The following is a 13340-nucleotide window of genomic DNA, read 5'->3' as shown; positions in this document are numbered from 1 at the left end:
ACTGGCGGCTCTGGCTGCTCCATGCTGACTGGCGGCTCTGGCTGCTCCATGCAGACTGGCAGCACTGGCGGCTCCTTGCAAACTGGCAGCTCCTTGCAGACTGGCAGCTCCTTGCAGACTGGCAGCTCCTTGCAGACTGGCAGCTCCTTGCAGACTGGCAGCTCCTTGCAGACTGGGAGCTCCTTGCAGACTGGCAGCTCCTTGCAGACTGACAGTTCTGGCTGCTCTTTACAGACTGGCAGCTCTGGCAGCGCTGAACAGGTGGGAGACTCCGGCAGCGCTGTAGAGGAGGAAGGCTCTGGCAGAGCTAAACAGGCGGGAGACTCCGGCAGCGCTGGAGAGGAGGAAGGCTCTGACAGCGCTAAACAGGCGGGAGACTCCGGCAGCGCTAGAGAGAAGGAAAGCTCTGGCAGCGCTGGACAGGCGAAGCGCACTGAAGGCCTGGTGCGTGGTGCTGGCACTGGTGGTACTGGGCCGAGAACACGCACAGGAAGCCTGGGGCAGGGAGCTGCCACCGGAGGGCTGGTGTGTGGAGGTGGCACAGGATGGACCGGACCGTGAAGGCGTACTGGAGATCTTGAGAGCAGGGCTGGCACAGGATGTGCAAGGCTAGGGAGGTGCACAGGAGGCCTGGTGCGTGAGGCTGGCACAATCTTCACCAGCCGACTAACACGCACCTCAAGGCGAGTATGGAGCGCTGACCCAGGTGCCATCAACACAGCAACTCCCTCATAACTCTCTCCTCCAATTTCCCCATTAACTCCTTCACAGTCTCTGCTTCGCTCACCTCCAACACCGGCTCTGGTTCTGGTTTCCACGCCGCCGTGTTCGTCTCTCCAACTTCATTCTCCTATAACCTTCCTCGCACTGCTCCAGCGAATCCCAGGTGGGCTCCGGCACTCTCCCTGGGTCGACCGCCCACCTGTCTATTTCCTCCCAAGTCGTATAATCCAGACCTTGTTGCTCCTGCTGCCACTGCCTGTCACCACGCCGCTTGGTCCTTTTGTGGTGGATGATTCTGTTACGGTTTTCTTCTATCTCCTCCTCTGAAGAGGAGGTGTAGCAAGGATCGGACCAAAATACAGCGTGGTAATTTTGATACATGTTTAATAAACGAATAAACACGAACAATACAAAACAAGAAACGTAACGTGAAAACCTAAACAGCCTTATCTGGTGCAAACAAACACAGAGACAGGAACAATCACCCACGAAACACTCAAAGAATATGGCTGCCAAAATATGGTTCCCAATCAGAGACAACAATAAACACCTGCCTCTGATTGAGAACCACTCCAGACAGCCATAGACTATACTAGATAACCCCACTAAGCCACAATCCCAATACCTACAAAAATCCCAAGACAAAACACACCACATAATAAACCCATGTCACACCCTGGCCTAACCAAAATAATAAAGAAAACACAAAGTACTAAGACCAGGGCGTGACAGTTTGTGTATTTTATTTTGTCTTGTCAACTAAAAAATTCCTTGTGTTTGCAATACTTTCTACAAAACCTCCCATTTCATTTCTAGTACCTGAGAGAGATGCTGAGAACAGTCTGGTGAAGGTTGAGGACATTCCAAACAAGAAGGACCTTGAAAGAAACCCCCGCCTGCTGCAGCGGATCCTGGATGTACAGCACGGCAGAAATGGTTCTTTGATAACGTGAGATCAAATCAAAGCTGCATTTATATAGAACATTTCAGACATGAATGCAACGCCCCATACACTACCCACCATTGCGACCTGTATGCTCTCGTTGGTTGGCCCTCGCTTCATAATCGCCGCCAAACCCACTGGCTACAGGTTATCTCCAAATTCTCTGCTCGGTAAAGCCCCGCCTTATCTCAGCTCACTGGTCACCATAGCAGCACCCACTCGTAGCACGCGCTCCAGCAGGTATATCTCACTGGTCACCCCCAAAGCCAATTCCTCCTTTGGTCGTCTTTCCATCCAGTTCTCTGCTGCCCATGACTGGAACGAATTGCAAAAATCTCTGAAGCTGGAGACTCACATCTCCCTCACTAGCTTTAAGCACCAGCTGTCAGAGCAGCTCATAGATCACTGCACCTGTACATAGCCCATCTGTAAACAGCCCATCTATCTACCTACCTCATCCTGGTATTTATTTATTTATTTATTTTGCTCCTTTGCACCCCAGTATCTCTACTTGCACATTAATCTTCTGCCGATCTACCATTCCAGTGTTTAATTGCTATATTGTAATTACTTCGCCACCATGGCCTATTTATTTCCTTAACTTACCTCATTTGCACTCACTGTATATAGGCTTTTTGTTTTCTTTTGTTTTACTGTATTATTGACTGTATGTTTTGTTTATTCCATGTGTAACTCTGTGTTGTTGTATGTGTTGAATTGCTACGCTTTATCTTGCAAATGAGAACTTGTTCTCAACTAGCCTACCTGGTTAAATAAAGGTGAAATAAAAAATAAAATAAAATAAACAAGGAAAAACATAAATATAAATTAATTAATAAAAAAACAGAAATATGAGGATTAAAAAAAACAAAAGAATAACAATAAAAACGTAATGACTGAAAAAGTACCTTAAGGAAAAACAAAGCTAAAAAGATGCGTTTTAAGATCTTAGTTAAAATGTGTGCACAGTTTCAGCCCCCCTCAGGTTCTCTGGCAGGCTATTCCAGAGGCTGGGGGTATAGTAACTACAGGCTGCATCTCCACTAGGCTTTGGGATAGCTAAAAGGCCTGTGCCAGAGGACCTACGTGGGACATAACTCAAAAGCATGTCTTATGTATTGGGGTGCACAATCGTGGATTGATTTACAAACCAATAGAATAATCGTCAAACTAATTCTAAAACTCACAGGCAGACAGTGCAGAGACTTTAAAACCAGTGTAATGTGTGCTCTCCGTCTGGTCTTGGTCAACACCCGTGCTGCGGCATTCTGTATGTTTTACGGTTGACGACTGGCTTTCTTGGGTAGACCAGATAGGAGAGCATTGCAGTAGTCAAGCCTGCTTGTAGTAAAAGCATGGATGAGTCTCTCTGTATCAGCCTGAGAGAGAAATGGCTGCACATTGGCAATGTTCCTCAGGTGGTAAAAAGCTATTTTGGTCTCATTCCCAATGTGTGATTTGAAATTGAGTTCAGAATCTAAAATGACACCTAGGCTTTTTACCTGGTGTTTATCTTTATTGCCCGTGAATTAAAATGTGCTGCCAGGTTCTCTCTCTGTGCTTTGGCTCCAATAATAATGACCTTGTCTTAATTTAGCTGGAGGAAGTTGTGAGCCATCCAAGTATTTAAATCTCTGACTAATATAGTCTAATAATTTATGTGGAGCTAAAATCATCTGGTGACATGGAAATGTAAAGTTGTGAATCTTCTGCATAGCAGTACAAATCAACGCTGTGCTTTCTGATAACGCTGCCAAGGTGTAATATACAGTATATAAACCGGACCCAAAATCAAACCTTGTGGAAAGGCACGTGTGATATCTATTTTCTCTGAGTTAAGTTCAACAAGAGTGACAAAAAAAACTCTTGAACGGTTAAATAGGTCCTAAACCAATTTAGAACTGGACCAGAGAGGCCAACACACCTCTCCAGTCTGTCCAGAAGGACATCTTGGTCAATAGTGTCGAATGCAGCACTTAATAAATCCAAGGACAGAGAGCTGTTTACCATCTGTGTTGGCTCTAAGACCATTTACAACTTTAACTGAGGCTGTCTCTGTGCCGTGGCAGGCACGAAAACCAGATTGGATTTCTTTTTTAACTTAAAAAATTATTTTGCTGTTTGAAAACCAATTTGGCTGAAGAATGTAAGGTTGGAAATTGACCGATGTGACAAGAAGAAGCCTGGGTAATGGGAGAGAGTGGGCAGATGATTTGACCCAAGTAGTGCTTAACATACACTTTTTCCCCTGTGATATAAAGAAAACAACCTTTATTCTACATTTATGACATTTTGTCTGCAATCTATGGGTTAATTAAACTTCTCTGTAATACAATTTTCTAACGCACATATTCTTCTCTCTTATATCAAACCACAAACGCAGTGGTGTTAAACATGAGGTGAGATGAGGCTACTGATCACAAGCTGCTCATCTCAGCTCTAGGTTAGGAGCAGACCCTCACTGAATCCAATCTTTGTCGTTCAGTACTGGAGCTTTACCCTAGGCAATAGGGGGAACTACACATTTTAACCAGAATGGATATTTTTTATTGCTCTGTTCCCCTGACAAAAGTAATGAAAAATGATGGTGTTGACTGAGTCATGCGCACTAGCAATACACTCACACACAAATAAAAAACGCAGCCCTGCCACTTGGACCCCACTCTGTGAGCCTGTACACACAGCAATGATGATCGCTCTGTGGCTTCTGTTTTCACTGGCTCTGATGGGTGAGTTCTCAAGGTGGTTCAATTAGCCATTTTCCGCATGATGAGTAACCTTGCTTGAGACCTGTAGACATTCGTTAGCTGTAGACATTATTATGGTACCGGCATAATGTCTAATATGGGACCTCATCTCCTTAGCAGGTGGCGTCTCAAGTATGAGCAATTGTTCCTATCATCGTCTTCTAGATCACCTGGGTTTGTCACAGAAAAGTGAGAGTTTATCAAATGTGCGGCCGGTGTGGAACTGGACAACACCTACGCCGGTTATGGTGGACACTTATCTATATGGTATTTTGGATGTGGTAAGTGTTTTTAGCTCCCTGCAGTTTACAGATTCAGATCTAACTTTCAATACTGTCTGTTGTTTCATATTCCTTGTGGATTGACCACTGACTGATACGTTCATGCATCCTTTGTCCTGTATGTTAATAAACATCTACCATTTCATTCGCTCTTCCGACTGTCCGTGTGTCACAGCCACTGACAAAGCACATGTCTGCAATCCTTACATCGTAGCGCAGCAGAAGAGAGTGGTTTCATCACTGTACCACATTTGGAGATCAATTTCTAGAACAGACCAATCAGCAAGTCCGTGCTCTAAAACAATGTTAAATGTTAAAACAAAAAAAACCTTTCTGCTTGTCATGGACAATATATGTGAGGTGAAAGGCGAGTTCCTAATGAGTTCAGGAAGCCAAGATAGAGCTCTGTGAGACATTCACAGCGATGGGGGTAAAAGTTTTGATCAAGAGACCTTTCGAAAATATGCACATTTTCTCTAACACTAAAACATAGAAATATGTATTTTACAGTTATAAGGAAGGTGAAATCTTATAGTTAGCCCTTTTATAATTTTATCACACTATATTTAGAAAGCATATGTCATTTTGAGCCTTATTCATACAGTTTTGTTGAATAGGAAATACATCATATAAAATATTTCAAATTTGTATCATATTTGTACTGTGTACTTGAGCTTGTGTCCTCAAAAGTGGCTACACCTCAGCAATGTATAACTATTTTTACCAGAAAGGTGAGATTGTAACCTTTCTTCGAGTATGCAGCATTACTAGTTATTGTTTATAGCTCTCTCATGATAAATAATTACTTTTGGGGATTCCATGGATTACATTTAGTTACATTTAACTGGTATGTTAAAGTGACTAGTACTAAACTGATTTCAGTACTTTGTAATACAGTGCACTGAATGATATCTGTGTAAGTAAATACACAATATGCACTGCATGCACTACCACACACTCCATCCAGTGTTGTCTCTGTGACATCCTTTCATTTCTGATTGTTTGCAGAATGAGAAGTCCCAAACCTTCACCTCCCATGTGATGATCTCAATGGTAAGTACAGTACAGTTCATCATGTTTTCTTTTTTGAACAGGTGTTTGAGTTGTGTGGCTGCAATATTAACAGTCTCTTGTCTCTGCTATATCTTGGCAAGCATCATTCAAGGATCAAGACTAAATTTCAATTGTTTGCAGTGCAATGGACATACAATTCCAAAATGTCTCAGGAAAGACTGTATGGGTTGGCAATACACAGTATAGACAACAGGCTGACCCGCAACCTAGACCCTACAAGCCGTGGACACAAATTTGCACACATAAAAAGGAGGATTTCTGAGAAGAAGAAAAAGTATAAATAGCACCTAAAGACAGTATATACTGTAGCTATTGATAGTATACTGCATAATGAAACAATCTCTAGTAAGCTAGTGTTTTGAGAGTGGACTGACTGTATTATTTGGCATTAATAGACTGTTTTTTTTACAAACAACAACTCTTTATCCAAGCTGGGAGAAAGCGCGAGGACGGCTCATGTAATGCAGGTTCAGTTAGCCTATACAGGACAGCTACCAAATCCATTGGTAGCTGATTGTCAAATTCATTTTTGATGCAAAATAATAATAATCTGCACTGTTTGAATTCCCAACTTTAATTACTCAAAAAGTAAATCCATTATTGCCAGTGGTCTAAATCCATTACAGCCAGCAGTCTAAATCCATTACAGCCAGCGGTCTAAATCCATTACAGCCAGCGGTCTAAATCCATTACAGCCAGCGGTCTAAATCCATTACAGCCAGCGGTCTAAATCCATTACAGCCAGCGGTCTAAAAATGCAGCATTGTGACACCGTGTATAGCTTCTTGAAATGTTAGGCTTAACCTGAGAAAATTGCGACCAAACAGACCTACTAATAAACATTTATCCATAAGCTAAAGCAAAGCCCTGGCACCATAGAAAGCCTATCATCGATTTGATAGGCATGCAGCTGCAATTTCAGCACCATGGACAGCGATCGACTTTGAGTGTCTGTCTGGATGACACATTCGATTATTACACAAGGACTACTTTTAACATAGAGTTGTATGGTTTGTTTAACTTTGCGATCATTGGTTTTTGTTTGGCATAGATTTTAAAGCGAAAGATATGAGCCTCAGCGTAATTCCTTTACCATGGAATTGCCCAGTAACTATAGATTATATTGATATAACGTCAATCCATCTCTAAAAGGCTGTGAATGTCTTCGTCTCATTTGACCTCTTGCTCTCCTCATGTTTGATATTGAATACTAATCAGACACAAGAACCATTCATCATCGATATGAATTTTTTTATATTTTACCTTTATTTAACTAGGCAAGTCAGTTAAGAACAAATTCTTATTTTCAATGACGGCCTAGGAACAGTGGGTTAACTGCAGAACAGGGGCAGAACAACAGATTTGTACCTTGTCAGCTCGGGGGTTTGAACTTGCAACCTTCCGGTTACTAGTCCAACGCTCTAACCACTAGGCTACCCTGCCGCACATATGAATGTAATTGGTTCCTCATGACTCAATTACACTCTTGACCAATAACACCATCCATTCACTGCAGTGTTATCTCATGTTTTAATAAAAACACATAGGTTTAGCTTTTACCTTGGTCTGTAATGACTCAAAAATAGATTGTGGTTTTGTTCACCCATGAGTCTCTTCACTCCCATGTTTTTTTACAGGGCTGGGAGAATGAACTGATATCGTGGGAACCCAATGACTGGTGTGGGATTGAGAGCGTAGCAGTTCCCAGAGACATGCTGTGGATACCAGATGTAATGATCTTAGAGGAGTGAGTACCATTCATCATAGGGATGTTGAAATTATTGACATCATTTGCACACGCTTACAATGCCATGATGTCAAAAGTAATCGAAGTGTAGAGTACTCTAGTGAATGTCAAAAATAGTGCGTGTTTGACAAGAGGTTCAATAACAAATCCGAAACATCCTTGACAATGGGCATGAGCATTGGGTGTGAGAACCCCATTTCTCTGTGTGTGTTTAGCACACTGTTTCAGGGACAAGATATACCATAGATTACAGGTACTTCTATGAAAAGGCTGTTTTCACTCATAGCAATTAGAACGGATGTGTTTCCTACTAGAATCTGCTCTCTTCATAAGCGTCTTAAAAACGGCAAATATGTCTCATTGTCTAGGAGTGCGTAGCTGAGTAAAGTCATTTCAGTCCACACATATCTGGAGTGTCCTGTGACGACATCGAGTCGCTATCAGACGATACTTATAAAAATGTCAATTGTTAAACCCTTACTGTGTACCGATGTTCGTCCTGTGTAACTGTGCTCCTTTCTTTGTTTGCTGAAATCCATAATTTTTCATTCAACTTTAATTGTAGGCTGAGATTTGATTGATTTGCACATGTGCATTTGCACTGAGTCGCCATCTTAGAGCAACAGAAAGGAGAAAGATGATTGTATTTGAGGAGTTATATTAAAAAGTATGGATTTCAGCAAACAAAGAAAGGACCACAGTATCGACTGATAGCAACTCAATGTAGCCGGTGGTACACTCCGCCGACACCCATCGCAACTCAACTCCACAGAGATGTATACTGCATATGGACAGAGTAGAGTTTACTCAGCTAGGGGAGAGCGATGCCTTGTTTGCTTTTAATGAAAAACACAATGGGCCTGACCTGCAGTCTGATATCTAATGGCAAGTGAATTTAAACTAAATATGTTGCTCCATGATGAAATGTTAGCAAAGAAATCATTATTTAATGACAGTATGTCTCTTTAAAATAAGTCAACTCTAACTGAAGCTGAATACTGATACACTGTTGTCTGCACCCTCAGCATTTCTGATACAGGCAGTATCACATTGAGCCCCTACACAGAGGTGGCCCACTCTGGCATGGCCTATGTGACAGAAAGCCGCCGGTTGACCACCACCTGCAAGATGAATCTTTTTAAGTTCCCCTTTGACACCCAGAACTGCAGCATTACCTTTATTTCCTTTATGCTAAAAGGTACACGTACACGTACACGTACACACACACACACACACACACACACACACACACACACACACACACACACACACACACACACACACACGCACACACACACACACACGCAGGAGGTATAATTGATTTTCTTTCATCTTTTTACTGATAGGTATAAAGTTGGGGCCCTTCTCCAACAGCATTATCATGAGCCAATTTTCCGAGAAGGTCATGGTTACATTGGGGGAATGGGACTTCCTGGGCATTAGGTTGTCCATGGAAAAGCTCATCTACGACAACAACATTGTTTGGGACAAGCTGGTCTACAAGGTATGCAAATCAGAGAGAGCAAGAACTTGAACAGGAATGTGTTCTCTCATGGTATTTGATCATTCTCAAAAAACAATGTTAAATCCAGTAAGTTACTATTTTCCTCACAGATCAGCATACGAAGAAGGCCCCTTTTATATGTGATCAACCTCCTACTACCACTCTTGTTTTTCCTCATCCTGGACTTGGCCTCCTTTTTCATTGATGAGGCTAAGGGGGAAAAGCTGGGCTACAAAGTGACCATACTCTTGTCCATCTCTGTCTTACTGCTGATTCTCAATGACATCCTGCCTTCCACAGCAGATGACCTGCCACTCATAGGTAATAATATTAACTACCAATCGTACCATGTCAAATCTCAATCCATCTACCTCTCCAAATCAAAGTTTATTTGTCACATGCGCCGAATACAACAGGTGTAGACGTTACAGGGAAATTATTACTTACAGGCTCTAACCAACAGCGCAAAAAAGGTATTAGGTGAACAATAGGTAAGTAAAGAAATAAAAACCACAGTAAAAAGACAGTGAAAAATAACAGTAGCGAGGCTATATACAATAGCGAGGCTATATACAGTAGCGAGGCTATAACAATAGCGAGGCTACATACAGACGCCGGTTAGTCGGGCTGACTGAGGTAGTATGTACATGTAGATATGGTTAAAGTGACTATGCATATATGATAAACAGAGAGTAGCAGTAGCGTAAAAGAGGGGTTGGTGGGTGGCGGGACACAATGCAGCTAGCTCGGTTAGCCAATGTGCGGAGGCGCTGGTTGGTCCGGCCAATTGAGGTAGTATGTACATGAATTTGCACACAATGCAAATAGTCCGGGTAGCCATTTGATTACCTGTTCAGGAGTCTTATGGCTTGAGGGTAGAAACTGTTGAGAAGCCATTTTGTCCTAGACTTGGCACTCCGGTACCACTTGCCATGCGGTAGTAGAGAGAACAGTCTATGACTGGGGTGGCTGAGGTCTTTGACAATTTTTAGGGTCTTCCTCTGACACCGCCTGGTGTAGAGGTCCTGGATGGCAGGCAGCTTAGCCCCAGTGATGTACTGGGCCGTACGCACTACCCTCTGTAGTGCCTTGCGATCGGAGGCTGAGCAAATGCTGTACCAGGCAGTGATGCAACCAGTCAAGATGATCTTGATGTTGCAGCTGTAGAACCTTTTGAGGATCTGAGGACCAATGCCAAATCTTTTTAGTTTCCTGAGGGGGAATAGGTTTTGTCGTACCCTCTTCACGACTGTCTTGGTGTGGTTGGACCGTTCTAGTTTGTTGGAGATGTGGACACCAAGGAACCTGCTCCACTACAGCCCCGTCGATGAGAATGGGGGCGTGCTCGGTCCTCCTTTTCCTGTAATCCACAATCATCTCCTTAGTCTTGGTTACTTTGAGGATTAGGTTGTTATTCTGGCACCAGCCGGCCAGGTCTCTGACCTCCTCCCTATAGGCTGTCTCGCTGTTGTCGGTGATCACACTGTTGTGTGGTCTGCAAACTTAATGATGGTGTTGGAGTCGTGCCAGGCCATGCAGTCGTGGGTGAACAGGGAGTACAGGAGGGGACTGAGCACGCACCCCTGGGGGGTTCCAGTGTTGAGGATCAGCGCGGCAGATGTGTTGCTACCTACCCTCACCACCTGTGGGTGGACTGTCAGAAAGAACAGGATCCAGTTGCAGAGGGAAGTGTTTAGTCCCAGGATCCTTAGCTTAGTGATGAGCTTTGAGGGTACTATGGTGTTGAACACTGAGTTGTAGTCAATGAATAGCATTCTCACATAGATGTTCCTTTTGTCATGGTGGTAAAGGGCAGTGTGGAGTGAAATAGAGATTGCGTCATCTGTTTGGGCGGTATGCAAATTGGAGTGGGTCTAGGGTTTCTGGGATAATGGTGTTGATGTGAGCCATTACCAGCCTTTCAAAGCACTCCATGGCTACGGACGTGAGTGCTACGGGTCTGTAATCATTTAAGCAGGTTGCCTTCATGTTCTTGGGCACAGGGACTATGGTGGTCTGCTTGAAACATGTTGGTATTACAGACTCAATCAGGGACATGTTGATAATGTCAGTGAAGACTCTTGCCAGTTGGTCAGCACATGCCCGGAGCATACGTCCTGGTAATCCGTCTCGGCCTGCGGCATTGTGAATGATGACCTGTTTAAAGGTCTTACTCACGTGGGCTACGTGATCACACAGTCGTCCAGAACAGCTGATGCTCTCATGCATGCCTCAGTGTTGCTTGCCTCGAAGCGAGCATAGAAGTGATTTAGTTTGTCTGGTAGGCTCATGTCACTGGGCAGCTCACGGCTGTGCTTCCCTTTGTGTCTATAATAGTTTGCAAGCCCTGCCACATAAGACGAGCGTCGGAGCCGGTGTAGTAGGATTCAATCTTAGCCCTGTATTGACGCTTTACTTGTTTTATGGTTCGTCGGAGGGCATAGCAGGATTTCTTATAAGCTTCCGGGTTAGAGTCCTGCACCTTGAAAGCGGCAGCTCTACACGTTAGCTCAGTGCGAATGTTGCCTGTAATCCATGGCTTCTGGTTGGGGTATGTTAGTACAGTCACTGTGGGGACAACGTCCTTGATACACTTATTGATAAAGCCAGTGTGGTGTACTCCATCGGAGGAATCCCGGAACATGTTCCAGTCTGTGATAGCACAACAGTGGACAATGACCAATAGATCCTAGCTAAGCTAAAACTGTTTTGCAAGGCTAATGTTTTCTAATGAACTGTTTGATCATGGCTAAGCTTTTAGCACTTCATGTTATTTTGTACCGTAAATGGTCTGGTCTGGTCATCTGGGGCCACAGTTGACATTTTGTTGATAAAAAGAACATGTCAAGCAGTTACGTGATTATAGGAACACATCTCTATCGGTTTATGATAACATAAGCCTGCTGCGCAGAGTATCATGCAACACTGTTAAACACAAGCCCACAATAAACCTGCAATTGTGTTATTAAGGATAGGAAATGTACAATGTGAAGTCTTCATCTCATCTTCACATAATTTGTCCTCCATCTCCAGCTCTTTACTGCATCGTAATCTTTGCCCTCACGGGCCTCAGTCTCCTGGAGACCATGCTGGTGAGCTTCCTGATTGATATGGACAGCAGGGTTGATCACGACATCCAGACCTCTTCTAAGACCTGTGAGGAGACTCCGGAAGAGACCGACTGCCAAAGAGGTGAAATCTCTCGTTGTTTTGTCATCCTCATAAGAGTGTTCATTCTTGGGTAAACGCCATGTTGATTCTAGGAGGGGAGGAAGGGGATTGTTCATGATGCTCAAGATCTTTCCTTATGTTTCTAGTACTTGCTACAAAACCTCCCATTGTCCTCCTAGAGTCTCAGAGAGATGCTGAGATCAGCCTGGTGAAGGTTGAGGACATTCCAAACAAGGACCTTAATGGAGACTGGCTGAGCAATCCCCGCCTACTGCAGCGGATCCTAGAGGTGCGGAACATACGGCAGAAATGTTTTTTTGCTAGCGTGAGATGTGACAAGAAAAAGCCTGGGTACTGGGAGAGAGTGGGCCGACAAATTGACCAGGCTTACTTTTGCCTTTATCTCATCACCACCATTGGTTTTCTGGTATTCACTTATCATCAGTGGCTTCATTAGTTTTGCACTTTATACGGTGTGTGTAGATCATACGTCTTGGTGCTCGAGGTCCCCCGTCTGCTATCTGCCTATATTCTAGAATATGTATTTAGCATTTAGCCATACTCACATGCCTTGTGTTTGACCTTACATTTTTACGTTACTTGACCCTACATTTTTACGTTACTTGACCCATGTGATCTTCTTCTTCCTTCAAATTGGTTGTACATGGTGTCTGTATCCGTAGAGTTGTCCTTCATGATATTACTTTGTGGTTGAGTTTACAGATAGTAAATAAACTGCTAGTTTGCTTTGCTCATGTGTTCACTGTCTTTCATAACAAAATAAATCCCCCTAAACCAAAGTAGTGCTTAACATACACTTTTTCCCATGATATCAAGAAAACAACCTTTATTCTACATTTAGGACATTTTGTCCACAATCTGTGGGTTACTAAACCTAACTGTAACACAATTTTTTATAGCACATTCTTCTGTTCATGAATAAATATTCAGAACACTATACAAAATATAAAAAATGTTCCTTTTATCCTTTCGTAAAATACACGGTTTATTTAAATATTTGGTAGAATATGTATCTTTACATGCTTTATAATAGATGCAACGTTATTATAATGTGTGTGTGTGTCTCGGTGTGTAAGCATTTGTTTGAGTTCAAACCACAAACTCATCAGGGGTGTTAAAGGAAGTATAT

General features: G+C 43.1%; 1 protein-coding gene across 2 annotated transcripts; it reads left to right on the top strand.

The window, feature by feature from the left end:
* Positions 1 to 4507: 4507 nt before the first annotated feature.
* On the top strand, positions 4508 to 12941 carry LOC110533007 (5-hydroxytryptamine receptor 3A-like). 2 transcript variants are annotated; one of them, XM_021617141.2, is made up of 8 exons: positions 4508 to 4694; positions 5703 to 5747; positions 7406 to 7515; positions 8541 to 8713; positions 8862 to 9019; positions 9130 to 9340; positions 12053 to 12211; positions 12370 to 12941. In XM_021617141.2, exons 1-8 carry the CDS (start codon positions 4548 to 4550, stop codon positions 12645 to 12647), a joined length of 1281 nt encoding a protein of 426 aa, XP_021472816.1. In that variant the 5' UTR covers positions 4508 to 4547; the 3' UTR covers positions 12648 to 12941. The 2 variants fall into 2 exon arrangements, with proteins under 2 accessions (XP_021472816.1, XP_036845174.1); XM_036989279.1 differs by having other exon boundaries at positions 12337 to 12941.
* The last annotated feature ends 399 nt before the right edge of the window (positions 12942 to 13340 follow it).

This window comes from Oncorhynchus mykiss, chromosome 9 (genome assembly GCF_013265735.2).
Source record: "Oncorhynchus mykiss isolate Arlee chromosome 9, USDA_OmykA_1.1, whole genome shotgun sequence".
Classification (NCBI taxonomy): Eukaryota; Metazoa; Chordata; class Actinopteri; order Salmoniformes; family Salmonidae; genus Oncorhynchus; species Oncorhynchus mykiss.
The sequence above is the reverse complement of the archived record's forward strand: the minus strand, read 5'-3'. Positions and strand labels throughout refer to the sequence as shown.